The 24,966-nt window shown below is 33.6% G+C and overlaps 6 protein-coding genes across 6 annotated transcripts; 2 read left to right on the top strand and 4 right to left on the bottom strand.

The window, feature by feature from the left end:
• Positions 1 to 1,853: 1,853 nt before the first annotated feature.
• LOC124926557 (mitochondrial import inner membrane translocase subunit TIM50-like) lies at positions 1,854 to 4,885 on the bottom strand. Its single transcript, XM_047466805.1, has 10 exons — positions 4,543 to 4,885; positions 4,326 to 4,417; positions 3,865 to 3,901; positions 3,630 to 3,691; positions 3,409 to 3,522; positions 3,107 to 3,211; positions 2,927 to 3,025; positions 2,529 to 2,685; positions 2,293 to 2,395; positions 1,854 to 2,208 (listed from the first exon to the last, which is right to left on the bottom strand). Exons 1-10 carry the CDS (start codon positions 4,778 to 4,780, stop codon positions 2,163 to 2,165), a joined length of 1,053 nt encoding a protein of 350 aa, XP_047322761.1. The 5' UTR covers positions 4,781 to 4,885; the 3' UTR covers positions 1,854 to 2,162.
• Positions 4,886 to 7,524: 2,639 nt separating this feature from the next.
• LOC124923796 (protein ACTIVITY OF BC1 COMPLEX KINASE 7, chloroplastic) lies at positions 7,525 to 11,239 on the top strand. The gene is made up of 17 exons (XM_047463770.1): positions 7,525 to 7,694; positions 7,770 to 8,353; positions 8,448 to 8,591; positions 8,693 to 8,818; positions 8,896 to 8,983; positions 9,063 to 9,156; positions 9,225 to 9,318; positions 9,398 to 9,452; positions 9,540 to 9,631; positions 9,708 to 9,878; positions 9,958 to 10,014; positions 10,087 to 10,170; positions 10,246 to 10,330; positions 10,398 to 10,531; positions 10,618 to 10,722; positions 10,811 to 10,955; positions 11,031 to 11,239. The coding sequence occupies exons 2-17, from the start codon at positions 7,787 to 7,789 to the stop codon at positions 11,102 to 11,104; spliced, it is 2,115 nt and encodes a 704-aa protein (XP_047319726.1). The 5' UTR covers positions 7,525 to 7,694; positions 7,770 to 7,786; the 3' UTR covers positions 11,105 to 11,239.
• Positions 11,042 to 14,886, bottom strand: LOC124923795 (long chain acyl-CoA synthetase 8-like). The gene is made up of 11 exons (XM_047463769.1): positions 14,318 to 14,886; positions 14,154 to 14,234; positions 13,818 to 14,078; positions 13,570 to 13,701; positions 13,318 to 13,491; positions 12,993 to 13,222; positions 12,530 to 12,647; positions 12,131 to 12,262; positions 11,923 to 12,057; positions 11,577 to 11,783; positions 11,042 to 11,486 (listed from the first exon to the last, which is right to left on the bottom strand). The coding sequence occupies exons 1-11, from the start codon at positions 14,831 to 14,833 to the stop codon at positions 11,322 to 11,324; spliced, it is 2,151 nt and encodes a 716-aa protein (XP_047319725.1). The 5' UTR covers positions 14,834 to 14,886; the 3' UTR covers positions 11,042 to 11,321.
• Positions 14,887 to 16,439: 1,553 nt separating this feature from the next.
• Positions 16,440 to 17,762, bottom strand: LOC124926851. Its single transcript, XM_047467160.1, has 4 exons — positions 17,573 to 17,762; positions 17,099 to 17,364; positions 16,773 to 16,961; positions 16,440 to 16,689 (listed from the first exon to the last, which is right to left on the bottom strand). The coding sequence occupies exons 2-4, from the start codon at positions 17,348 to 17,350 to the stop codon at positions 16,600 to 16,602; spliced, it is 531 nt and encodes a 176-aa protein (XP_047323116.1). The 5' UTR covers positions 17,351 to 17,364; positions 17,573 to 17,762; the 3' UTR covers positions 16,440 to 16,599.
• Positions 17,763 to 19,337: 1,575 nt separating this feature from the next.
• On the bottom strand, positions 19,338 to 21,767 carry LOC124925947 (heterogeneous nuclear ribonucleoprotein A3-like). The gene is made up of 7 exons (XM_047466091.1): positions 21,723 to 21,767; positions 21,580 to 21,648; positions 21,447 to 21,487; positions 21,203 to 21,366; positions 20,777 to 20,876; positions 20,502 to 20,671; positions 19,338 to 20,278 (listed from the first exon to the last, which is right to left on the bottom strand). Exons 2-7 carry the CDS (start codon positions 21,630 to 21,632, stop codon positions 19,712 to 19,714), a joined length of 1,095 nt encoding a protein of 364 aa, XP_047322047.1. The 5' UTR covers positions 21,633 to 21,648; positions 21,723 to 21,767; the 3' UTR covers positions 19,338 to 19,711.
• A 1,240-nt stretch (positions 21,768 to 23,007) lies between these two features.
• LOC124926470 (RRP15-like protein) lies at positions 23,008 to 24,874 on the top strand. The gene is made up of 9 exons (XM_047466701.1): positions 23,008 to 23,114; positions 23,215 to 23,664; positions 23,742 to 23,843; positions 23,931 to 24,012; positions 24,119 to 24,138; positions 24,207 to 24,267; positions 24,358 to 24,422; positions 24,505 to 24,597; positions 24,682 to 24,874. The coding sequence occupies exons 2-9, from the start codon at positions 23,227 to 23,229 to the stop codon at positions 24,745 to 24,747; spliced, it is 927 nt and encodes a 308-aa protein (XP_047322657.1). The 5' UTR covers positions 23,008 to 23,114; positions 23,215 to 23,226; the 3' UTR covers positions 24,748 to 24,874.
• The last annotated feature ends 92 nt before the right edge of the window (positions 24,875 to 24,966 follow it).

Below are 24,966 nucleotides of genomic sequence, written 5' to 3'. Positions count from 1 at the left end.
TTTTGTGTGAAGGGTTTTTTTTATTTAATTTAATATGAACAAAAATAAAATTATTAATTTTTTATTTAATTTTTGATTTATAACTTATAATAATAGTAAATAATATTATTTTGTCTAATGTTTAATTATTACTCTTTTGTTGTTTGATTAATGAGTTGCTATTATTATTCAATTTTTGATTATTAATTAATTTATTTTTGTGTTGAGAAATTTTTATTGTTTAAAGGATAAGTCATTATTATATTCAACTATTGAGATAAAATAATTTTAAAATAATTAATAATCAAGGTTAATGTAGAAAAAAAAAACATAAAAAATAGAAGAAATATAAAGTTCAAATTAATTAATGATTAATGTTCATATACATATATAATAGATATAAAATAAAATTAAAATAATCAATAATAAATACTCGTATAAAAATAATAAAAATTTTATGAAAAAGATAAAAATAAAGAGTTTCTTCATAAAAAAGAATGAAATAGAAATATATTCTTATTTAATTAATAAATATATAAAAAAAAAATTAACTACAATTTATTAAAAAAATGCTAAAGGAGTATATTTTTGATAGAATCGTATGAATTTTTATTAGTACATACATTTAAGTGAGCTAATTTCACATACAGTCAACTTTTTTTCTTCAAATAATGAGTCTAATTGATTAAGCCAACTTATTTATTAATTATTAAAATTTAATTGTTTAAAATTATTATTCTTATTTATTTTATATATATTTTTATTATTATTGCTTAAATATTAAGTGTATGTTTAATTTTTAATCCGTCGCTTGCATTCAAAACATTTTTGGTGAAAATAAAATAATGACATCTTGATCAATTCAGTTAAGCAATTTATTAATATTTATAAATCTAAATTAAGAAATAAAGAAAAATTATAATAGAGAGCAGTAATACAACAGCAACATAAATAAATAAAAACCTCTATCATTTCCAAGAGACTGTTTGATTATGGGTTATCTGAATTTTTATTGTTTTTTTAAGTGGATTATTTATATTTGTAATTGGTTGGTTTTTTGAGTTATTTTTATAAAAAATTATTTATCACATCTTACTATTTGTTTTTAACTGTCCGATTATTAAATTAATCACTCCAAATATAAAAATATAATTACTTTATTTTTATAAATTTTAAACATAAAAATATATATAATAATTCAACCAACTAAAGAACTAAAATAACTTATTTTAACTAATAATTTTAAATAACCCAACATCAAATAAGTTCTTAGAGTTTGTTAAGAATAGATTTATTTAATATAAATTTTTAAAAAGTGAATTTTGTTTTGTAAAAATATTTAAAAATTATTAATTTATGATAAATATACATTTTAATCGATGAATTGTGTGATAACCATTATGTGTGATAATTTTTTTTAATTTAAATTTTAAATTTAAATTTTAAAAAATAAAAATAAAAATATTTTTTTATTGATGAATTAAATAATTTAATATATAAATTTTGAAAAAAAAATCAAACTTTTTACGAGCTCAAAATTCCATAAAAATCTCCTCAATTTTCAGCACTAATCTCAATTCTCAACCACCAATGTGAAATTTTAGAGTGGAGTTCCTTGTTTGATTTATGATTTTCTTTGTTTTTGAATTTCTTTGTATTTGTTTTCAAAATTACATTTTAATAATTGATCTTAATTTTTTAAATAACTCATTTATTTTATTTTTATCAAACAAGTTCTTTTAAATCCTAATTCAAAAAACTGTCCAAACCAGAATCATTTACACCCTAATTCAAATATATAAGAAAGAAAAACTATTTACTATTAACAATTATTCTAAAAAAGTTTATAATAATGAATGAAAATTTATTGATCATAACTAATAAATATTTTAATGTAATCCAAAGAAGGACAAAGGAGACCTTATGGTGAAGTGTTTGAATGGGCCAATAAACATGTTAAATTCTAACACAAAATTCACGAAACTAATTCTGTCGTGCCTCGCAATTTACCATACCGAAAAAATAATCGTCTTAAATGAAACTGCAACGTCAATTTACGCGGTGATGCAAACTATGAATCAGAAAAACGAAATATGGAGTATAGTTTTTAATTATTTTGTTACCAAAGTGGCGATTATAATGAGATGTCAACTGATGCGACTTTCTTGACCATGGTTAGAGCATCAACGCCGCCAAAAATTGGATTGGTTCTTCTGGGCTAACATTCGCCTGAGATTAAATTCGATTATGATGATGAATATGGGATGAAATTGAAACAAACCTAAATGAATTTATTTTTATGAGATTGATTACCTCTGATGCTCTTTGGAGCGTTCAATGAACTCTGTAGCTATATCTCGTCCTTCATAAGAGGCCAAAACTGGTCTTATATCACCTGGTGGATGTCGTGCAACATCTGGCATTCAACAAGGCCAAGTAAAACTCGAGAAATCAAACTAAAAAGTGCCTATGATAACTGCAATTATTGGGCATTACGTTATAATCACCTCTCCTCCTTTAAGAGTAGTAGCTCTGAAGCAAAAACTTACATTCGAGAAATGGGATTAGGTCCAGAAGAGCTGTGTCGTCTGCTTCAAGTTTCCACGGCTTTACAGCAACACAATTCTCTTGTTGTAGGCTGGATTCTTTGGCATGTGCACTCACATAAAGAATTTTTGCAGGATCCCTATTAAGCTTAGAGAGGTCCTATTGAAAAAAGATAGACAGACCGGTTTCTTACGCTATTCTAGCTTTATTCATGCATGAATGTGGCTAAATATGGCATACATGAAAGTTTATGTAAAATCAGCATATATATTTCAGATGAGATCACCCATTTGGAAACAGCTTCAATTTCTGTTTATGGATATCCGACTAAGTTTAGTTTCCAACCATAGTCTCATCGGGATCAACAACTAGATCTTATAAGTCAGAGGGATGATCTTACCCTGAAATGATTTCCATCACGATAATTCGTTGAACTTCTGGACAATCTGTATCTTATACATCCCTTTGGGTCAAGTCTTTCAAGAATAGGGTCAACATACTACAAAGAAACAAACCATATTAACAAAGGAAATTTTAAATTCATATGGGGATGAGGAGGACTATGGCATGAATACGCTACCATGCTTTGTTGGTCAGAGTATACTATGATTTCATAGAACTTTGCTAGATGTTCAAGGAAAGAATCCACTCCCGGTCTTTTGAAAGTTCGCCACCCCCTTTCACGCTTCAATTGGAAAAGAATTATTTTTTAATAACTATTTTGAATCCACTTCAGAATAATCAACTATAAAAGAAGAAACTGTTATATCGATTGACTGCGCCATAAAAATTGATTAATAACAGATCTTTCTTTAGCGATCCAAAAGTGTAGTAGATCATAAGTTGGAAGAATTGATGAAGCCCTTTTCATATATATTTTACCTTCCAATCGGAGTGAATTAAAGTCTCGTTAAGATCCAACACTAGAGTAAACACATGCTGTTCCAAAGGATGCAGATCTGGGAGAAGCTTATCTGAAGAAGGTTCAGCAAAACCCTACATGAGAAAAAAATACCAAAACATAATCATAAAAGTATATGATTCTGTAGTACTGGAAGACTGGAAATATGAGTGAATGAAAGACAAGGAGACTGATTATGCACCCGAATTTGCTCTTCGATTTTACTCCTGAGATCCAAATACAGATCAACGGCTTTAGCAGGGACTGGAAATTCAGGACAATAGGTATTAGAGATCTTCTTTCATTAATGCAAAATAAAGCAAACTAGAAGAAATGTTCTCTATTTCCAATGTCATCAGCAGAAGACCAATACAATGGTTAACATGCGATGTGTCAATGATCGAAAGAGTAAAAGGCACGTGTAGATCTACGCTCACCTGTCGCTGCAGTTGTGTAAAGAATTCTCTGAAATTTCTGCTTGAGAAAGAGACAAGAAGAAAATTATATAAGGATTTTTAACAATCACACTGCAGTTATCAAGAAATCACTTTTAACCATAAGAAGAAAACAGCAAAAGCAAAATTTATCCCAAGTATTTTTAATCAACCATGAACTATCTATCTGAGCTAGATATTCATTCACTTGACATTGACAATGACAAGGGACATCCCTTAGATTTTGTTGTAATATCACACACAATCAGAGAACATTTATGCTTCAAAATCAGAGGATAACACGCGACATGCAAAGATGCATCTAAACCATGTAGTCATTTTCATTTTCGCATTCGATACTAAGTTTAGTTTCAAACATAATCTCATCCAAATACATTACTGAACATATAATTTTTGTTATCCAGGTTTTTCAAGATAAAAACACATAGATTGCTAATACTCACATCAATACTAGAGCCATTGTTGTCTTCAACAGCATAACCAACAGAATCTCTGAAAGGCTTAGTCTTTGCATCTACTTCTTCTAAACTGTAAGCTGCAAACACAAAAGGGCATAAACTAACCAATCTATTCTTTCAATTACGAGGTTCAAATTTAAGAAGCAGCTTCATATTATACAAACATCTATAATAAAAAAATGTGAGAGATAAAAGATAATACCGTAAGTAGCATAAGCGGCGCCGGTAGTTGCTCCGGTGATGGCTGCAATAAGACCCAACTTAAGAAAAGTGAAGATCTTTTGGGAGGATGGGTTTGAAGGATCGGTGATCACATCTGCAGAAGGGGAAATAAGAGCCTCTTTGGGAGGAGGGATTGAAGAAGCACTTGTACAGAGAGGTCGGACGACGACGCCGGATAATCTGGAAAGAGATCGCGATCGACGACAGGCTTGAAGCATTTTTTTTCGAAATTAATTTTAGTGGATTCAACGCAAACCTCAAAGTGTAAAAGCAGGGGTTTTTACAGGGGTTTCCTATGGGCGCCGACCTTACGCCCTGTTTGACTTAGACTAATCGAAGAGACAAACATATTGTACCGTTATGTAGTTTCTATATTAATTATTATACAAAATCATATGTAGGTTTTCTTGGGAAATTTTAGGAGATGACCCATAATATAATGGATGCTTTGTGAGAAATAACCAAACCCTAATTTTTTTTTTCAAAAATGACATTTTCGGTCCATTTAAATACGAAAATACCCGTCGACGGTGACACGACGAACCCTTTTATTTTATTATAAATTCTCCATTTTTTTTATTTATTTCTTCCCAGTTCTCTCATTTCTCGTTCTTCTTCGCCTCGCGTGCTGCAATTGTGTTGCCGCCTTTTCGTCTTCCACATTTCGTGTGCCGCGACTGTGCTATCGCCTTTTTGCTTTCCACACTTAGCGATATCATGTTGAAGCTCACCGAAATTGGAAAATTTGTCTTTGCGTACCAAGTTGTTTGTGTGTCATTTTGTTCGCTGTCGTGTTCATCATTGTGTTATGTTGTGTTCCTTGTTCTCTCGTCGCTTAGGGTTTAGAGTGGGAGAATAAAAGAGAGAGCATGAGGTAGATAAAAATGAAAAAATTAAGAAAAAAATGAATATACTAAAGTATCCATTCGCGTCATGCGTCATGCGATGAATGCGTCACAACTCACGTGACGCGAAGGAGTATTTTCGTCCGAAATGATATTTTTGCAATGTTTGTTAGGCTTGAGTATTTTCGAAAAAGTCTAAATTATTAGGGTCATTGCGTCAAATCCCTGTTTTCTTTTTTATATTGTTGGCTTATTTAGGATTTTTAACAATTTTTTAAAGATTTTTTTTAATTTGTTCTTAGTTAAATGAATTATTATAAGTTTGTTAATAAAAAATATATTAAATAATAATAATAATATTTTAACACTTTGATTTATGAATTTATTAATTTTATAATTAAAAAAATGATATAGGAGATTTTATAAAATAAATAAAAAATCAAAACCCACCAGCCAAAATAAATGGACAGCTTGAATTTTTTTGTTTCCAATAAGCAATCTAACCAGAATTGTATTTGATCAATACAATAATTAAGCTATAGAGGTTTTCTAGGTGTTATCAGTATAACTATATGTTATATTAATTAAGTACTTTATTCAATATGCTATCTAATTAAATAAGTGATTATAAATATACATTATCAAATAAATTTATATTAAATCATTTTATTAAACACAATCTTACTAGTATAATTATTTTTAACTAAGATCACATCATCATCATCATCGCAAATAAAATATGACATTTTTAACTAAGAGCACATCAATAGGAAATAAAATATAAAACCAATTATACTAAAAAGAGAAAATTAGAAGATATACTTTAATTTGTTTATTCCTCTTTGAATCTTTCATACATCGATTTAATCTATTTACTATATATATCATTATGATGATTGATAATATATATATATTGTATGTTATTAGAATTCATAATAATTTCTAATTGTAAAAAGAAAAAAAGAAGAAGAAACAACTTAATAATATAATTTAAAAAATCCATTAAACAATAAAATAAACTCTTCCATGATTTTATGGAAAAATAAATTCAAGAAATTTTCAAACAAAAAGCAGTCATAACAAAAAAAAAATATTTGTTTAATAAACTAATTTCTCTAATCTTATTTAATGTCATAGACAACAACACTACCCAAAATTGCATCGTTTCGTTATTTTATAAATACAACTTTAATGCAGAAACAAAATAAAAATAGAAACGAAAGTGGGAAGATGTGAAGAATTTAATAGCCCAAAGATTCTGAAATAGAGCAATAAATAAAGTCTCTTTTATTAGACCACCGAATCTTGGCCAGAGGGAGATGAGGTGTCTTGTACCGGTCCAAATCTTAAGATACAAGGCCCAGTTAGTGATTATTGTTATTTTAATTAAAAACAATTTATTTAATTAAAAATATATAATAAAATATAAAATTGTTTTATTAAGTTTTTTTATTTTTATTTTAAGGTTATATCATACCCTCTCTGTCTTACTCATATATATCTTACTCATAAAGTTACTCATAAAGTGACACATATAACTAAAGTAAAGCATTTTTTTATTCTTGTATATGGGACACTGCCTTAGTGAATACACATTGAAAGAGGGAATGAGAAAATAATGACGGGTTATAACCTAATTGATCAGAAAAAATCTAATTGACCAGAAAAAGAAAAAAAGTGTGAGGAATGAGAGAAAAAAAATAAGTTTTTTCAGCCAATCATCAAATTAAGTGTCATATTATTCGCTTTTTCAAATTTTATCTACGTAAAAAAAAAATAAAAAAAAATACAAAAGATCAAACAAACACTAAGATGAAACAATGATAAGTTTCATTCAGATTAATCATACAATTTTTTCTCTTTTCACTTAAAAAATCATTAATATAAAAACATTGTTAGGCAATGACTGTAAATTATTGATAATGATATGAAACCAACTCAATAATGGAAATTTTGAAGCATGTGGAACTACGGGAGTATAAAAAGAAAAGAGGGGTTTGCAGCTGACGTGTTTGTCCAAAAAGAAGACAACGAGATCCGAATTTGAGGTCGTCCATGTTCGACAATTCTTGTTTTTTTGATTCGTATGATTCCACATCCACATGAAGAAAGAAATTATTTTCGATTTTTGTTGCCACTGAAAATTGGCAACCCTTTCTTTCCCACCAAACTCTATGCACGCTACTTGAGCTTCCTTCCTTCTCACACCTTCTATCTGATCTTGTCTTGTCTTGTCTTGAAGAAGAAGAAAGAAAGAAGAACACTATTTGAACATCCTTCCTTCTTTGTAAGCATCTCTTCAATTCGTTTTGCTTAAGGATTCCCTTTTATGTTGCTGTTTGTATTGATTCAATCTGTTTAGGTTGTGATCCATTAAAGATGGCGGCAATATTAGCTTCACAAAGCTCTTATTGCCGCAACACCAACACTTGTTTGATGAAATGCCAAAGAGGAGGAAGAGGAGGATTACACAGTATCAGTTTCTCAACTTCAGTATCTATTTTGCAAATCCCAGATCTTGGGAAACATACAAATATGGAGAAAACCTTCTTAGGATTTTCTGTCTATGCGCAAAAACTCGACTCACCTACAAAATTGGGCTCAAATGGCCGTCCCATTAAAATGGTGCCCACAACTGAGTTGACCACAAAAGTGGAAATGGTAAATGGTTCCAAATCAGTCATAAATGGAGCAATCATAGTTAAGAAAGATATAAATGCTTCAAAATCTCCACCTATAATAAGGAAGGAGACTAAAAGACTTCCACCTCCAATTGAGGAGTTGAAACCGCTGCCATCTGATGAAGCTTTCAGTTGGGCTAACGAGGATTATAACTCGGTTCAGAGAGTAATCGATGTTTGGTCTTTTGTTCTATCGTTGAGAGTTCGTGTTCTCTTTGACAATGCAAAGTGGTCTTATTTTGGAGGATTTTCAGAAGACAATCAGGTATGGTTTTACTTTATTACACTCCACCAGCTTATATTTTTAGTAAGAAAACTACAGTTTACAAATCTCAGTTTATTTCTCCTTTGTAAATCAGAAAAACAGAAGGCGAAAAACTGCCTCCTGGCTACGAGAGAAGGTGCTTCAACTTGGTCCTACATTCATCAAACTTGGGCAGTTGTCATCCACAAGATCGGATATATTCCCTCGTGAATTCGTTGAAGAACTTGCAAAATTGCAGGTTTCTCTTCCTTTTTTGTTGTGCTTCTCATGTTCCTACCCTGTTTTTGCATTCATTCATTCACATGATTTGTAAATTACTGTCTTGTTTGTGGGATTCAGGACAGAGTACCTGCTTTTTCGGCGAAGAAAGCTAGAGATTTTGTCGCCAAGGAACTGGGGGCACCAGTTGACATCTTGTTTAAGGAATTCGAAGACCAGCCTATAGCAGCTGCCAGCCTTGGTCAGGTGATTGTTCTATTTAAGACTCCATTCTTGTAACAGAAATACCGACAGAACATGGGTGATATGTTTTCTTTGCTTAGGTGCATCGGGCAACCTTACATAGTGGAGAGAAAGTTGTCGTAAAAATTCAAAGGCCTGGCCTCAGGAGGCTTTTTGACATTGATCTAAGTGAGTATAAAATTCAAATGGCTGCATATATATTTTAAGAATGAACAACAATATTTTGATCCATTCTCAATCCTTGCAGAAAATCTAAAGCTAGTTGCAGAATATTTTCAAAGAAGTGAGACTATGGGTGGTCCATCAAGGGATTGGATTGGAGTATATGAAGAATGTGCCAAGTAAGAAATCCATTTACAGTTTTATTCTAGGATTATTCTCATTCGGCCAATTCATGTTTAAATTTCAGGATTTTATACGAAGAGATCGACTACATAAATGAAGGTAAAAATGCTGATAGGTTCCGCAGGGACTTTCGTAATATAAAGTGGGTGCGAGTACCGGTAAAATTCTCGACCAAGACCATTTGCTTCCTTTTTCATCTTATTATTTATGTAAATTAAGATATTATTACTTTTTTAGCTGGTTGTGTGGGATTACACTGCCACAAAGGTCTTAACCCTGGAATATACTCCAGGTTTGAATCTAACCTATACTCTATTTCTTTTATTAGTAGTGATTAATGAATGATGGTTATATTAGATCTTAACCTTTTGACGGGCAGGGATTAAGATTAGCCAGGTAGATATGTTAGATGCTCGTGGCTATAGTCGTAAACAAATAGCATCGCGTGCTATCGAAGCTTACTTGATTCAGGTTGGTCAGAAAATCTGGTGATTGCTGCTTCATTGATTATATTTCCTGACAATTTTGCTTTTTGCTGGATTTCCAGATACTAAGGACGGGTTTCTTTCACGCTGATCCTCATCCTGGAAATCTGGCTATTGATGTGGATGGAGCACTGATATATTATGATTTCGGTATGATGGGAGAGATTAAGTTATTCACTAGGGAGAGATTGCTGGATTTATTCTATGCTGTTTATGAGAAAGATGCAAAGAAGGTAGGTCTTATTTGAAGCTGGCTTAGGTTCAAAATTTAGCATTTGATTGATGGAACACATTTATAAAAAAATAATGCAGGTTATGGTTAGTCTCATAGATCTCGGAGCCCTTCAACCTACAGGCGATTTGGCACCAGTATGTTAAATTTAAATGAGAATCAATCAATATATATTTTGATTGTAATCACTGTATCTTTGCTGGTCTTAGGTTAGGAGATCTGTACAATTCTTCTTGGATAACTTATTAGGTCAAACTCCTGATCAACAACAGACTTTTGCTGCAATTGGGGAGGTAGGAATACTTTTACAGGCAGGGAGACTTTTTACATAATGAAGAAAGTAATAATATTCATGGGTTGGTTTTCAGGATTTGTTTGCTATAGCACAAGATCAGCCTTTCCGTTTTCCAGCCACTTTCACATTTGTGTTAAGGGCATTTTCGACTCTTGAAGGTATGTTTGTTATTGTCCATTCCCTTTCATAACACTCTCTAATCTAATAAGCACCTTTTTATTGCAGGAATTGCATATATTCTTGATTCGAACTTCTCGTTTGTAAAGATAGCTGCACCTTATGCACAGGAGCTGTTGGACTTAAAGCAGCAGCGCAGTGGAACACAGCTGGTCCGAGAAATCAGGAAACAAGCTGATGATGTACAATAATCCTCCATTCCATATTTTTTCCTTTTTTGTATTGATCGTGCTGACATCATCCGAATTTACATATGCGTGTATTCTAGGCCAGAACATCGACAATGTCCATGCCAAATAGAATCCAACAGATTGAAGAAATCGTGAAACAACTCGAGTCAGGTGACTTGAAGCTCCGTGTCAGAGTTCTTGAGGTATCTTTATCTATTTGAAGATATTGATTATTTGATCCTTGTTTGGTATTCTGGATTCTAAAACCTTGAGTGAATGTTCTTCTTATAGTCTGAAAGGGCAGCTCGAAAGGCAACAATACTTCAAATGGCCACCATGTATACAATTTTTGGTGGGACACTTCTAAACCTAGGAGTTACTTTCAGTGTTAATCAAGGAGCCCAACTGATGGCTAATGGCTCATTCATTGGCGCAGGTCAGTCCGTTTACATGCAATCTCTATTTCTATTTATTTATTTATTAACCAACCAATCATTGGTGGAATTTGCAGGTATTTTTTTGACGCTGCTTATCAGGTCAATGCAAAGGGTGAATAAGCTGGACAAGATTGAGAAGATGATATGATATTATTCAAAGCAATGAAACTAGTCAAAAGTTAGATTTCCATCATTCTTTCCAAAAGGGACTTTTTATAGCAACTGTATAAAGGATCAAAAGTAAATATATGGGTAATAAATTGCAGTTCTAATTCTCTGCTCATCCTCCGCGTAAAACTAGAACTAATTTTATAAGAGAGTAACAACAGTTGGATAGTAATTAATAGACGATGCAGGAAAATGTTTTACCGATAGAGATTGTTAAGGTCGTCTTTGTATTTGGCCTTGAGGGATTCCCTCTTCAACTTGAGAGCAGCAGTAAGTAACCCAGATTCAGGTGTCCATGGTTCAGGTATTAGCTTTATCTTTGAAGGTATTTCAAACTTGTCTAGTTTCGCACCTTTACCTACCTATTATTATATTACACAAAACAACCTTCCATCAATAAAATGCTCTTAGTATTTCAATTTTCAATTGAAAAGATAAAGAAGCCAACAAACCTTGGAAATAGATTGCATGACCGCATTGACAGCTTCAACTTTGTCACACAATTCAGCAAACTCTTTGTAATCAATGGACGCTTCCTTGGCCCATTTCTCAAGTGTTGGGTGAGAAGGGACTACCAAAGCCACGCAATTGCTGTGAAGTGGGTCAGCATGCACCATTATATTGTCTATGTACTCGCTTGACATTAATGCTGCCTCAACCTAACAACAATCAATTAGCATAAAATTAGATGTAGGTCGATTGAGTTAAGATGAATTTGTCAAAAAATCTCTACAAACATTAGTAGAAAATAAGAACTACATTAGATACATCAAGGGATTGGGTTGAAACATGTTTTACCTTGCCAAGAGATACATACTCCCCATGCTGGAGTTTTACAATATCCTTCTTTCTGTCTATGATTTCAAGACAACCATCATTGTGAAATTGTCCAATGTCACCAGTATAGAACCAACGCATTCCCTTCTCGTCCACCTAGTATTTTTAAGGGATAACAAAATCATTTTCAATGGCGTCGACTAAAAGATTCTGACTAAGAAAGGCTTACCTTGAAAACCTCATTTGTTTTAGCATCATTGTTGAAGTAACCAGCAGTTACACAGCAACCACCAATTACAATTTCGCCTCGTGGCATTGGTTTGTCAGTTGCTAGGTACCCACCTTCTTTCCAAGAAACAAGCTATTCCAGAAAATCAAAATGTATTACAAGTAGGAAGTTATTAACCCCACAAAACTTTATAATTTTCCAAAGCTAAAGAATAATTTATCCTTCTCATAAAAATACTTTGGCAAGCTGTAAGATCATATAAAATGGGCTCATCTTAAACTCATTTCACAGACTTAAAAAGACAAATGCCTTGTACTAACTAATATCAATGTCTTTCATCCATTTCACAGTCATTTCATTAAGTTGAAAAAGAAAGAAAAGGGGATAAAAACAACATACCTTGCTATAGCAACAAGGAAGTGGTGGTCCAACACGTCCAACAGAGTTGTCATCCCACTCTGTAAAAGCGCCTCCAGCACAAGTCTCTGTCAAGCCGTAGCCTTGGCCAATAGGTGCTCTGAAAGAACATGGCAAGAAACCGTGATAGATTATGGCCAAGGATATGCTAGCAGGTTTTAGATACACAATGAAAGAAGGTCTAACAATGCAATCAGACAATGGCCTCTTTGAAAACACATTTTTGGTTGTCAATGTATATCTCATCTGTATTGCAAACAAAGAGCAAAGATTCATTGATGGTTTCTCATTTGTATCCGGATTTAAATTTCGAACACCGAAAGTGTTTCCAAATGGGCCAATTAATCTCATTCTGGTTCTGGGTGTAGAGATATCTTGGATGACAGGAATTATGTTATATTTTATTTCCAGAGAAAGATACCAAGTTAGATATTAGAATATTTACCCCATGCAGATGTTAATAAATCTCTGTGTCTCAGCAGATAAAGGTGCTCCGCCACATAGCATGAATCTGATCTCTCCTCCAAGAACGCTTCGTATCTTTTTGAAAACAATGACATCCCACATATATCTCTCTAGTCCACGGGCTCCATACCATTTTCCGTCTACAGCTGCTAGTCGTCTACTATACGCAATCCGAAAACATTTCTTTGCAAAACCACCTTTCGCCTCAACCTACGAGAGTGTATATTTATTGAAGGATGTAATTGCTTCATTTCTAAAATTTCATAAAAATAATAAGTTATCTTCAAAAAATTAAGTTATCAGACCGTCTTTGTAACTCCTTCTCTAACACGATCCAGAATGGATGGAACTGCTGTCATGATGGTAGGCTTCAAGGCAGATGCATCTCCCTTGGTCCCTTTCTTGATTTTATTAGAAGTGTCTGTCAAAGTCAATGGTGAACCATAACCAATTGAGCAGCCAGCAGCCAAGATCACAGACTGGACAAAACCACAAATACTTTGATGAAATAAAGAATATCTGAACAGTTCAGTTAGGAAGACAACTTATACTGATACCTCTGCTGCCAACTCGAAAACGTGAGCCAGAGGCAAATACGCCAAGTAAACATAATTTTCTCCCAAGTTTGGAATCAATGTCATAACTGCAGCTGCAGTAGCTACAATGTTTCCATGAGTTATCATGACTCCCTACATATAAGAGTTGAAGACATGTTCAAGCAAAAGGAAGCATGATTTATGAGCATCATACAAGAATATAAGAATAAGATATTAGTGAAGAATACATAATATAAGCAATGGCACACCTTTGGTAGACCTGTACTGCCACTGGTATACATGATAACCGCAACATCTTCCTTGACAGGTAGTCTAGGATGAACAGGACTTTCTGCCCCAAGCTTCTCAACTTCAGTGAATGAATTAATACTCCAAGCCTGGTTGTTGGAGGCACATTCTGTTTCATCATCTTCAAAGTAAACAACATTGCTTATAGTTTTCAAGCTCGAACTTATAGCATCCAACTTCTTCAACTGCTTGCGATCACATATCAGGGTCGAAACTTGTGTCTGTAATTTTTTTTATGCAATTAGATACCCTACGATTCAGGGAGGTGAATTTAGTAACGGGAATGTTCTGTCTACCTCATTGAGTGAGTGGATCAGGGCCTCCTCACCAAGGGATGAATAGATAGTGACAACAGTAATGTTTTGTCGAAAGCAACCCTAGAATAAAATAAATGGTCAATTTTAAGTTATTATCCACATCATGAGAAGAATTTGAGTTGGAGATGATGAAGAAGCCAAACCTGAAAGGCTATAAACCATTCTGCTTGAGTGTCAGCAAAAATTGCAACACGCCTATCCTTATCATGACCTAGTTTGATTAGCCCAGAAGCAAACTTAGATGCACGATCAAACACCTCACCATAAGTCTCCCATTTATACTCTCCAAGATGTAGCTTTTCAAACTTCCTTCCATCACTAGCAACGACATAATCCCTACTTACGAGTTTCCTTGTCCCAAGAAAGTGATTTCGAGAATGCTTCTTGCATGACTGCTCAAACAAAGCTGCCATAGTAGTTGCTCCTTCCCAAGGAACTTCAATCAATTTGGGCCACTTGGCACTACGCATTGCTATGCCTTCCTCACCTCCAACATTGACTTGCACTCCTCTTTGTTTTGTCTTTCTCTTCACTGCTAATATGAGTGACAGGATGATAGGCACTGACACAGCAACAACTATCCCAACCAGTATGCCACATGATTCATGGCCATTGATGTATGGCAAGTAAGTCCTCCAGCCCATCATCGTTTCCTCCATATTCAACACGCGTGTTCTCTTTCAAGGACTATAACTTTGATCCAGAATCTCTGCATTGTGTTCACAACCATCGGAACATACAAACAAGAAGAAATCATTCAAAATAAATAAAATATTTAGCTTCTTCAATAAGATGAAAATAAATACATTGATAGTGATGAGGATGGATCAACTAATTGTGAAACTAAAGGAAAATGATACACAAGAAGACAACTACTAAGATTTTCATTTAAGATATAGTAATTAATCTACATTCCATCATTCTAAGCAAAGGCTATATACATTCGGCTTCACCGTCTGTCTCTCCAATAATCAAATAACATAATATATTCCTCATAAGATCTATGATCCATCTATCTATCTATCTATCTATCTATCATGCGCGCGTACATTAATGATAATCTAGTCTAAATCAAGGCCTTAAAACATCTCCGAATGACCAAAACACACAATATAAGCGGAAGAAAGAGCACATCCGGTTGATCCGCATAAGAGTATGACGACGATGATCGTGAATAACAGAAGAGATAAAATCGGTACCTGATGATTTCAGACTAGGCTTTCCTGTAAAAGAAAGGGAATGCGTTGAGGAAAAGCAAATGTGATTTGATCTCTGTTTGTTTCTGATCTCTCGTCAGCTGATTGAGATTCGAATAACTGATGAGGAATACGTACGTAACGAATATGAGTAGAGTCAGAATCTGCCACGAGTATGAGTAGTTCTCGAACTATTCACAGACATCATCAATTATATATAATAATAATAATAATAAAGCCACCACCTGCTGCACTTACCAGCTGCCACCTTTCTTTCACCCTTATTTCGCCTCCATTTAACGCAAGAACTATTCTTTTAATAAATCAAGATTTATTCCAAATTTAACTTCACCATTTTTTTAACTTTTTTTTCAATTTATTTTTATATTTATTAACATTTACAAATAAAACTTATTCCATTGAGAAATTAAATAAACTTAAATGAAGTGATTATTTAAAGTTTTAAAATCTATTTTGAATTTTTCTTATCCAGCCAAAGTGATGAGATACGATTAATATCTTACTCGTGCTCGAGAGGGTAATAATGAAGTTTTTCCCGCCCCTACCTTATAACCTCAGTCTCGAGTCAATAAAGATTGATTGATGTCCTTATCCTCTTCTGAGGATTAAAAACACTTCATATGTCTCTATTGATTGGTTTCAGATTATTGATGCCCTCAACCTCCTCAAGGATCAAAAACACTTCATATGTCTCGATTGATAGGTCGTCAACCTCCTCGAGGATCAAAAACAATTCATATGTCTCGATTGGTTGATGACCTCTACCTCCTCTAGGATAAAAAAACACTTCATATGTCTCAATTGGTTACTGATTGATGCCCTCAACCTCCTCTTCAAATGTCTCCATTGATTGGTAGTCAACCATCTCTGATTTCAATTTCTGGCTATCTGTATTTGAGCTTAGATCTGTTTACTGACTTTATCAGTTCTTTAGATCATTTGTTCGATCCACTTATTTCTATTTACAACATAAATTGAAAACTGAAGACAAGAATGTTACATAGATCAATTTATTGTAAGAGTGTGTTGCAAAATATGGAACTGAAAGAACTTGTAATTGTGGCAACAGCTTTATTTGTATAGTCACTCTATAAATGCATCAAATTCTGTCTATTAAAAAACAAAATAAATACAGCAGCTCACATTACCAAGTAAGCAAGCATTCAATTAGTGTTTGTAACTTCTCCTTTTGAAGCATTCAAAACATACTAAACTGACTTGGATTTATTTTTTACACTCTCTTCAGCCCGCGAGAGCGCATCTGTCAGTACATCAACGGTCCAATCCTTCAAATCATCCTATAAACATTTGATTTATCACATTAAATACTCAAACTAAACTAAAACAAATGATTCCAAGAACAAAGAGGGGATTGATTTACCAAGCGTAAGTGTTCCTCTGTTCTTATTCTTGCATTTGTGCGAGCAAACTTTGACTCAAATGGAGTCCTGGGCGGTAAATCTTTTATGTCTTCCCACTCTTCGCGACTCAACATCCTAACTGTGCCTTGACCTTCAGGTGCGTTCTTTATTTTGCGTTCAATCGTCTCTTGGGATTTGGAATCATCATACTGTCAGCAAACCATAATAATCAGTCACCTTAACCAAGCAAACCAATGATTCCCCATACATACTATTTCTTTTGAAAATGCTACTAGATATAGAACTACTAAAAACGTATACACAGAAGAGAGTTGATCTCACTCACCATCATCAAAATTTTTGCAAAGGCTGCAATTCCAACAGTAGAAATGATCAATGGCCATGTTGCAGTGTCAAGCCATTTTAAGGAATCTGGAACTTGTACAAATAGTTGATCCTTTTTAGGGTTTTTCCTTTTCCTGATCTTCTCTAGCTGAGCAATCTTCTTTTTCAAGGTTACACTAGGACTATAATAGGAGGAGGAGGTGTGCATCCATCTATGAAACATGAATACAGAAGGTCTGCCAACTCCAGACATTGCAACTATGGAGACTGTAACAACAACAAATAGATAATGTTGTGAATCAATTTTCAAGGATAATAGTAGAAATACATTCTCAAATCGACTAGCTTGAATTCATATTCATAATGACCACATAAAGACGAAACCCTATAAGTCGCCCTGTGAATAACAACGTCTAGACAGACCAATGCATCCAATTTCATTGTAAATAATATCAATCAATGAAGAATTACGTACCTCTGAGTGCAGTTGTTTGATGAAGCTAGGTAAGCTTCTGCCTTTCGCCTGTCTTTTCTAGAGATGAAGTCGACCTTCTCCGAGAAACTAGGTCTGAAAAAAGAGAGAAATCCTGAGAAGTTTCGCCTCTCTCTCTCTAAAACGGGATCTGTAACCAGTTCCTCTACATATGAATTGTTTCTTCTTCTTTGATTTTGTTCTATTATGTTTATGTCCTCTGTTTTATGTCCATTTCGGCTTATATATAAAACACGCGAAATGCAGAAAAAATAAATAATTTAGGCCCATTTTTCATATGAAAGTATGAAACTGACTTGCTTGCTAACTTTAGAATAAACTGTTCTTTTTTTATTTATAAAAAAATACAATTTTAAATTAAAGAATATATATATAATTAATTCTATTTTAAATTAACGTCCCAGATTTAAATAATTGAAAATCCAAAATAATTTTATCATATCATCGATTATTGATTATTGTGCAAATCTCAACTCAAAGATGTGGACAAAGAAATACTTGAGTTGAGCCTGATGATACTTACTTTGTCGATTTTCATTCAAAATAATGTTACAAGTAGGCATGATAGTTTAGTACCCGAATGGATTCAACGGATCGGTTCGGGCACCCGAAAAAAATCCAGAAACCTAACCAAATCCGATACATTGTTTTTTAGATATGTCTATTTCTTTTCATCATAGTTAGTCTTTCGGGTGAGTTTATTATTTATTTGTATATGATATAAATAGTTTATTTTAATTAATATAATTATTTAAAGACTGGATTAATTATTTTATTTATCATAAAATTATTTTAAATTAAGTTAAAATTATTCTAAATTATGTTTAACTTGTAAAAGATATATTAAAAAGGTAGAAATATATTAATCAGCTAAAAATAGTTAAATGAGTCTACAAACTGGGTCGGGTTCAAGTACCTATGTGTTCCGAATTGATATTTTGGGTAATTTAAATACCCACTTTTTCGAGGGTGAAATTTATCATAAAATTTGCCAAGTCTAATGAATAAGTTATAGAAGAAAAAAAATGAACCAGGGCGTTAATGGAAGGAATAAACAAGAAAATATCTGGGCAAAAAAGTTGTTCAATGTAAAGAACATATTGGGTTTCTAAGCAAAACAGGATGTCAAAAGGTAACATATATGTTTTCATGATATAAAGATACAGAAAAACCAGAGATGCTTCATAGAAGATGAAGCACAGATGAAGATTAATTAGTAGAATTTCGCCACATGGGTGATGATAAAAACAATATCGATGACCAAATCAACCAACATTTCATGTAGGGTAGATCAATATATCATAATTTATTAAAATAAATCATTGGAACAATGTACAACACAAGTATCTCTACAAAGCTCAATTACAACTCTGTGTCTATGAGACAAGTGAAATACACAACATCTTTAAGACAAAATATTACAGCAGATTCTCTTACTTTTGCACATGATACTTCCTCCAAGACAGCTTGTCGAACAAAAAGACAATTAAACAACATAACAGCCAACCTAATCTTTACACAAGTAAACTATCATAATTTCGAGAAAAAAACAGCTAATCAATCCAATTGTATCCTAAAACCTAACAAAACACAGTAATAGGGGATGGGAATCAGATAAAGAACTAAGTAATCAAAACATTTTTTTATGTAATCTAAAGATAAAGAACTTGACATCAAAAATAAGATTAAACAACTCAACTAGTGAATGAACCCTAAGAAGGCACACACCCACTTCACTATTTTTAGGTGGAAAACAAGAACAAGTCTAGGAACTTAAATTTAGAAGAGAAGAAGAGAATGTCTCCAAATAGTGTCTAAAATTCACCAAGGTACATATAAATAGCCAATTCTAGTTCTAACTACAAAATCTTAAGAAACATACACACTAACTAGACAGGAAAATAATACGCTAGAAATGCAACTAGACGATATGATCATCTAGATCTGCATATCTAATCCAAACAACTGAAGGAAACTAATGGCTCTTCAGATCTTCTAGACAGTTCCTTCTTGATGAAATGGCTTTTAAGAACCTAGAGAACTTTGAACCTGAGAAGTTGCAAACTAGTAGAAACCTGGATGCATTGATTGCAACTTCTAGGGTTAAAAACCTTAGCAACTCTATCTTGAATAAGGATGGTAACGACTACCTCCACTATAGCCTGCCCTACCTCCATACATACCACCACCACCACCCCCAGGTCCACCATAACCTGAACCAGAACCAGAACCAGGGCCAGATTCAAAGCCAGCACCAGATCCTGAACCATAACCCCCATAACCTCCAACTCCCCCTCCACCACCACCACCTCCACGGCCATAACTACCTATCCCACTCCCACTCCCTCCATATCCTCCACCAAAACCTCCGTAGGAACCAAATCGACCAGCATATGCAAGGGATTGCTCCCCTCGATAACCCATATAATCATTTCCACCAAAATCACCATAACGCCCACCAAAGTTGCCACCAGCACCATCATACCCTCCATAATCACCGTACCTACCTCCTAGTCCTCCTCCATATGACCTATAAGGTGCAGGGCCAAAACCACCATTATTGAAACCACCATAAGAGCTTCCATATGCTCCAAAACTATCATCATGTCCACGATTCTTAGGGAAACTACCATATGCAGGACCAGATGGGTTCGAAGGTTTCTTTGGTTCAGCTTTCTTGATCTCAACCTACAGTAAAGAATTAAGTTAACCTAGAAGCTATGTAAATAAATGAGACCCCCGTGCATTTCTATGCTTCTCAAGCCCAATCCGCTATGCGGAAACATCAGCTATTCGTTTAAGTAATGGAGTCCTATAACGTACAAACCTATTAGTATCCTATTGATACACATAGATATTTGATAGGTCAGTTGTATCTTAAATTCTTAATGACCTAACAGATGGAACTTACCTGTGTCCCAAACATATCAATCATATTACCACCAGACAGAACACTATCAACAACTTCTTCGCTGTCAAATACAACAAATCCGAACCCTCGGGAACGTTGAGAGACGTGATCCTTTATAATTTCGTGTTCCACCACTTTACCATGTTTTGAGAAGAAATCCATCAACTCATCTGTAAGACAATAATACCGGAAGAGAAAATGGCAAGAACTCATCACCCAGAATCAGAGAATGTAACATAGATTATAATTATTTAGAAAACACATCAAATTCATACCTTCAGTGACTGAAGGAGGAAGGCCTCCAACAAAAATCTTCTTGGTTTTAATATCTTTAGGTTCAGCAGCACCTTTAGGGATTGTCCTTTTAATCTCAACCTACAAAGATATAACAGTGTTAAAAAAAATCCCAGTATAAAGTCAATGAAGTAAGCTGTCAAAATCATGAGATAATGAACTCCATCTCCAACAACAATACTAATAAAAGAATACACAGAGAAATGATTCAAGCGAAAACCAGTAAGACACCTAAATACTTAAAAAGCTTTAATCGTCTAGGACAAGAAGTATTGAAAATAGACATGAAGAACATGATGTAATTTGGTTGTTTATATATTTTCAAAAAATTCAAGAATTAACTATGAATTAGCATCCAATAATAGGTTAACTGGCTCATTAGAGGAAATACGAGCAATATAGTCAACCTGCTTTCCATTAATAACATGAGTTTCAGCAATAACAACGTCCACAACAGCTGGATCGGCATAGGTAATGAACCCAAACCCCCTGGGTCGTTGAGTGTTTCGATCTTTCATTATCACTGAATCGGTTATCTCTCCATACTTCCCAAAGTAGCCTGTGAATTGATCTGAATCGAACAATTGAAGAGAAAATTAAAAAAAGAAAGAAGTTTTACTAGTCTGAGAAAATTCGCAATAGAAAACATACCCAAGGTAGCGTCCTTAGCTAGACCCCCAATGAAAATCTTCCTGCGAAATCGATTCAACAACAAACGCAAATCTAGTCAGTCTCTGTCTATATACGTAAAAGAAGATAGAACGAAATAGAGAAGGTGAGATACCCTGGACTGGCGCCATCGCCGAAGTTGGGATTGTCGGACCTCTTGGAACCCATGGCGTAGTACGTTGTTCTGTCGGATCGGGGGAGATTTGATTAAATAGTTAAAAGATAAAAATTAATGAATTTGGGAAGAACGAATCAAACCTAGAGAGGAGGAAGAAGGGCTGAAGACGAACTAGGGTTACAGGCTTTGAAGAGTATAAAACACTAACCCTGGCCCTCTTTTTTCAATAATTCCCAATTTATACTTATGCCCCCTAAGAAACCTAATTATGTTTATTTTGAACATAACTCACATCAAATCAACAAATAAAACTATTTTTATTTTTATCCATATATGAAAAAAAAAAATATATGGTTATCACACTCACATCAATTAAAATTATAAAATAAAACAAACCAGATCTTTTTAAATTATCGTCATCTAAACCATCATTTAAAATTAACGTGACAACCGAGTTCAAAAAGTATCTATTAATGAGTCTATATTTAATGTGATTTTTCAACGTGAGATACAATTTCCACGACTTAGTCACGCGATGTTTTGTCGCGATTTGATTTGTAGTCTCAAATTCCTCCGATTTAGGACTCTAGAAGTGATCCACCTTCATAACACTTTGTTCTCATACCATATGTAACTCGAGTATCGTTACACATTAAAAAATAGTTTATAAATACCCGATCCGAGTAAACCATGACAACCCAAATTCTAAAGACAATCCTAAAAGTATTCATACTATATTAGTTTCACCCTTATATTTTTACTATAATTTCTCATTGTGTGACATCAAATATACGGTTGAACTTTAGTTAAATAATTAACCAAATCATCACAAAAATATGTTAGGATTACTTCTTAATCTAATTATTATAATTCATCATAATGCATCAATTTATCATACAGTGATCAATCATCAATAATAATTATTCTATAAATAGTACCAAAAAAACAGAATTTTGAATACAATATTCCTTCATAAAATTAACCTAACTCAACCATGAACATTAATTAGAAACCATAATTAAGTATGTCAAAATTACTTAACCCCAATTTGAAAAGTCAATATCCAAAGTTGGATCAAGAAAAAAATAAAATTTATTATTTTTAAATATTTTATTTAGATATTGATTTAAATAAAATAATATTATTGAATATAATATAATTATCTCCAATTTCAGGTATCAAAACAAGCCAAAGTATGAATGATATATTATCTTTGAACAAACTAAAGTTGAGGAACTAATTTAAATATCTCCCAGAAGATTAAGAGTCAAATCAGATTTTAAACAAACTAGTTACTAATGGGGGCACGGCAGGAAAAGCCCTAAAGCCGTTGGATCTTATATTTGGAGAACGTGGGAAGATCTTAGTCGTCCAATTCTTCAATAGAAGGTTTCATCTTAAATACAAGAACGATTTCTTTCTGGCACTCTCTCTTCTCAGAAATATTGCTGCCGGAATATTGGCCTTTCGACTGCGGCGCCGTCTCCGACTTGACCTTCCTTTCTCCGGCGAGTAAATTCAAGTACTAACAGGTAAGATTATATCTGGGTTTGTTTCAGATTTTATAAGCTAGTGTTTATCTATGAATCTGTAATCTATAAGCTAGTGTTTATTTATGACTTGTGATTCTAGGGTTGATTAAAGATGGTTGAAGAGGAGGTAGTAGTAGGACAGGAAATAGATGGGGGTGGTGAAAACCAAAGAAAGAGAAGAATGGGACAAAAGAAAGGTGGAAAGACAAAGAAGAAACTTAAAGTGATTCCTGTTGGACCGGAAAACAAAGTGAAAATTGATAGGAAGATGAAGAAGCTAATTCGTAAGAGGGTTAGGGATTACAACTCTGATGATGATGTTGAGGAGAAGGAAATTGATGTGAATCTTCAGGAAGATGTTGAAGATGATGATGAAGAGAATTCATCAGATGAAGAAGATGTGGAGGCTAAGACTGGAAAAGAAGATGATGCATCTGATGATGAAGATGGGGAAGTTCAACCAGGCATTACTAAACTCACTGAGGGTTGTAATGCATTCAGATTGGCCTTCAAGAAGATCATGAAGAAGAGTGTTTCTGACAATTTACTGGTAGGTTTCATGTAGGTTGTGTTCTTGATTAGTTTACTGGTTCATGTAAATTGAAAGGTATTTGTTTGTGTATATAGGGTCCTGTTTTATCAGCACACAAGAAGCTCTTGGCTGAGAAGCTTGCTGAAGATGATGTTGAGCTAAAGGCCAAAGGAGCTCTAAAGAAAGAGAAACATCTGGTGCTCTATTTCATTCTATTGCTTTCTTTTTCTAATTTGCTGCCTGTTTTTTGCGCATTTAAAGTGATTTCCCCCCGAAATTCATAGGTAGGTGAGAGGGGTCATGTGAAGCCTGCTAATTTCTTAGATGCCCATGATAAGTTTCTCATTGGAGTTGCCACAAAAGGAGGTTGGTTCCGTTTTCGTTTGAGAAATGTGTATTTCTTCTAGTTTCTTATAACTTGTTTGTAACATAGCCCTACTTGTTTGCATTTATACAATCTGGGATTTTTCAGTGGTCAAGTTATTCAATGCTGTAAGTACCTTTGAGCTATATGTTTCTTCTTCTTTCTTTGTTTGCTACTTCTTACACATATCATGTAGGTCAACAAAGCTCAACATGCTCAGAAAGGTCTGGATCCATCAAGGTCTAAAGATGCTAAAGGTACAATATGATTGTTTTATCCTTTACCTGTCGTTATAATTGACATTAATTGTTTTTTTCACTGACTATAATGCTATGTTAACTTAATAGTAATAAGAAAAAGGAGGAAAGAAGCATTCTTTTCAGAGCTGGGAAAGAAATCATCTCAAACAAAGGTATTTTCCAGGTCCTCTGTTTGTATACTCGACGACCCACATGCTAAAACATCCATAATTCATACCGTGTATAATGTTGCAGACTCAATCGGAAGGGGAAGGACCTGCATGGGCTCCATTGCGAGATAACTACATGTTGACAAATTCAAAGCTAAAGAACTGGAACAAGATGCCGGTAAGAACTTTTATGAGTTTCTTGTGATGAGATGTTCTATTTGTTTGAAATTGGTTAATTAATTAAGTGACTATGTTATTGTAGGATCCAAATGTTACTGAAGATATTGGAAGAATGGGATCGGATGAAGGTTCATCCGATGAAGATTAGTGAAGAAAAGTGTGTTTGTTTGTTTTTGTTCTTGTTAGGTCACATTCGAACTTCAAATGTAGCAAATTCGATGAGTTTTTTTTTTGGGTATCAAATATCAATCAATTATGCAATCACATACAGATTCTTTAAACTTTTTGATTTCCTATCGAATGAATTGATAAAGAAAAGGTTTGTTTATATCATATGCAGGAAAGGAAGCAATTAAAACAATATATG

This window comes from Impatiens glandulifera, chromosome 2 (assembly GCF_907164915.1).
Source record: "Impatiens glandulifera chromosome 2, dImpGla2.1, whole genome shotgun sequence".
Lineage (NCBI taxonomy): Eukaryota > Viridiplantae > Streptophyta > Magnoliopsida > Ericales > Balsaminaceae > Impatiens > Impatiens glandulifera.
The sequence above is the reverse complement of the archived record's forward strand: the minus strand, read 5'-3'. Positions and strand labels throughout refer to the sequence as shown.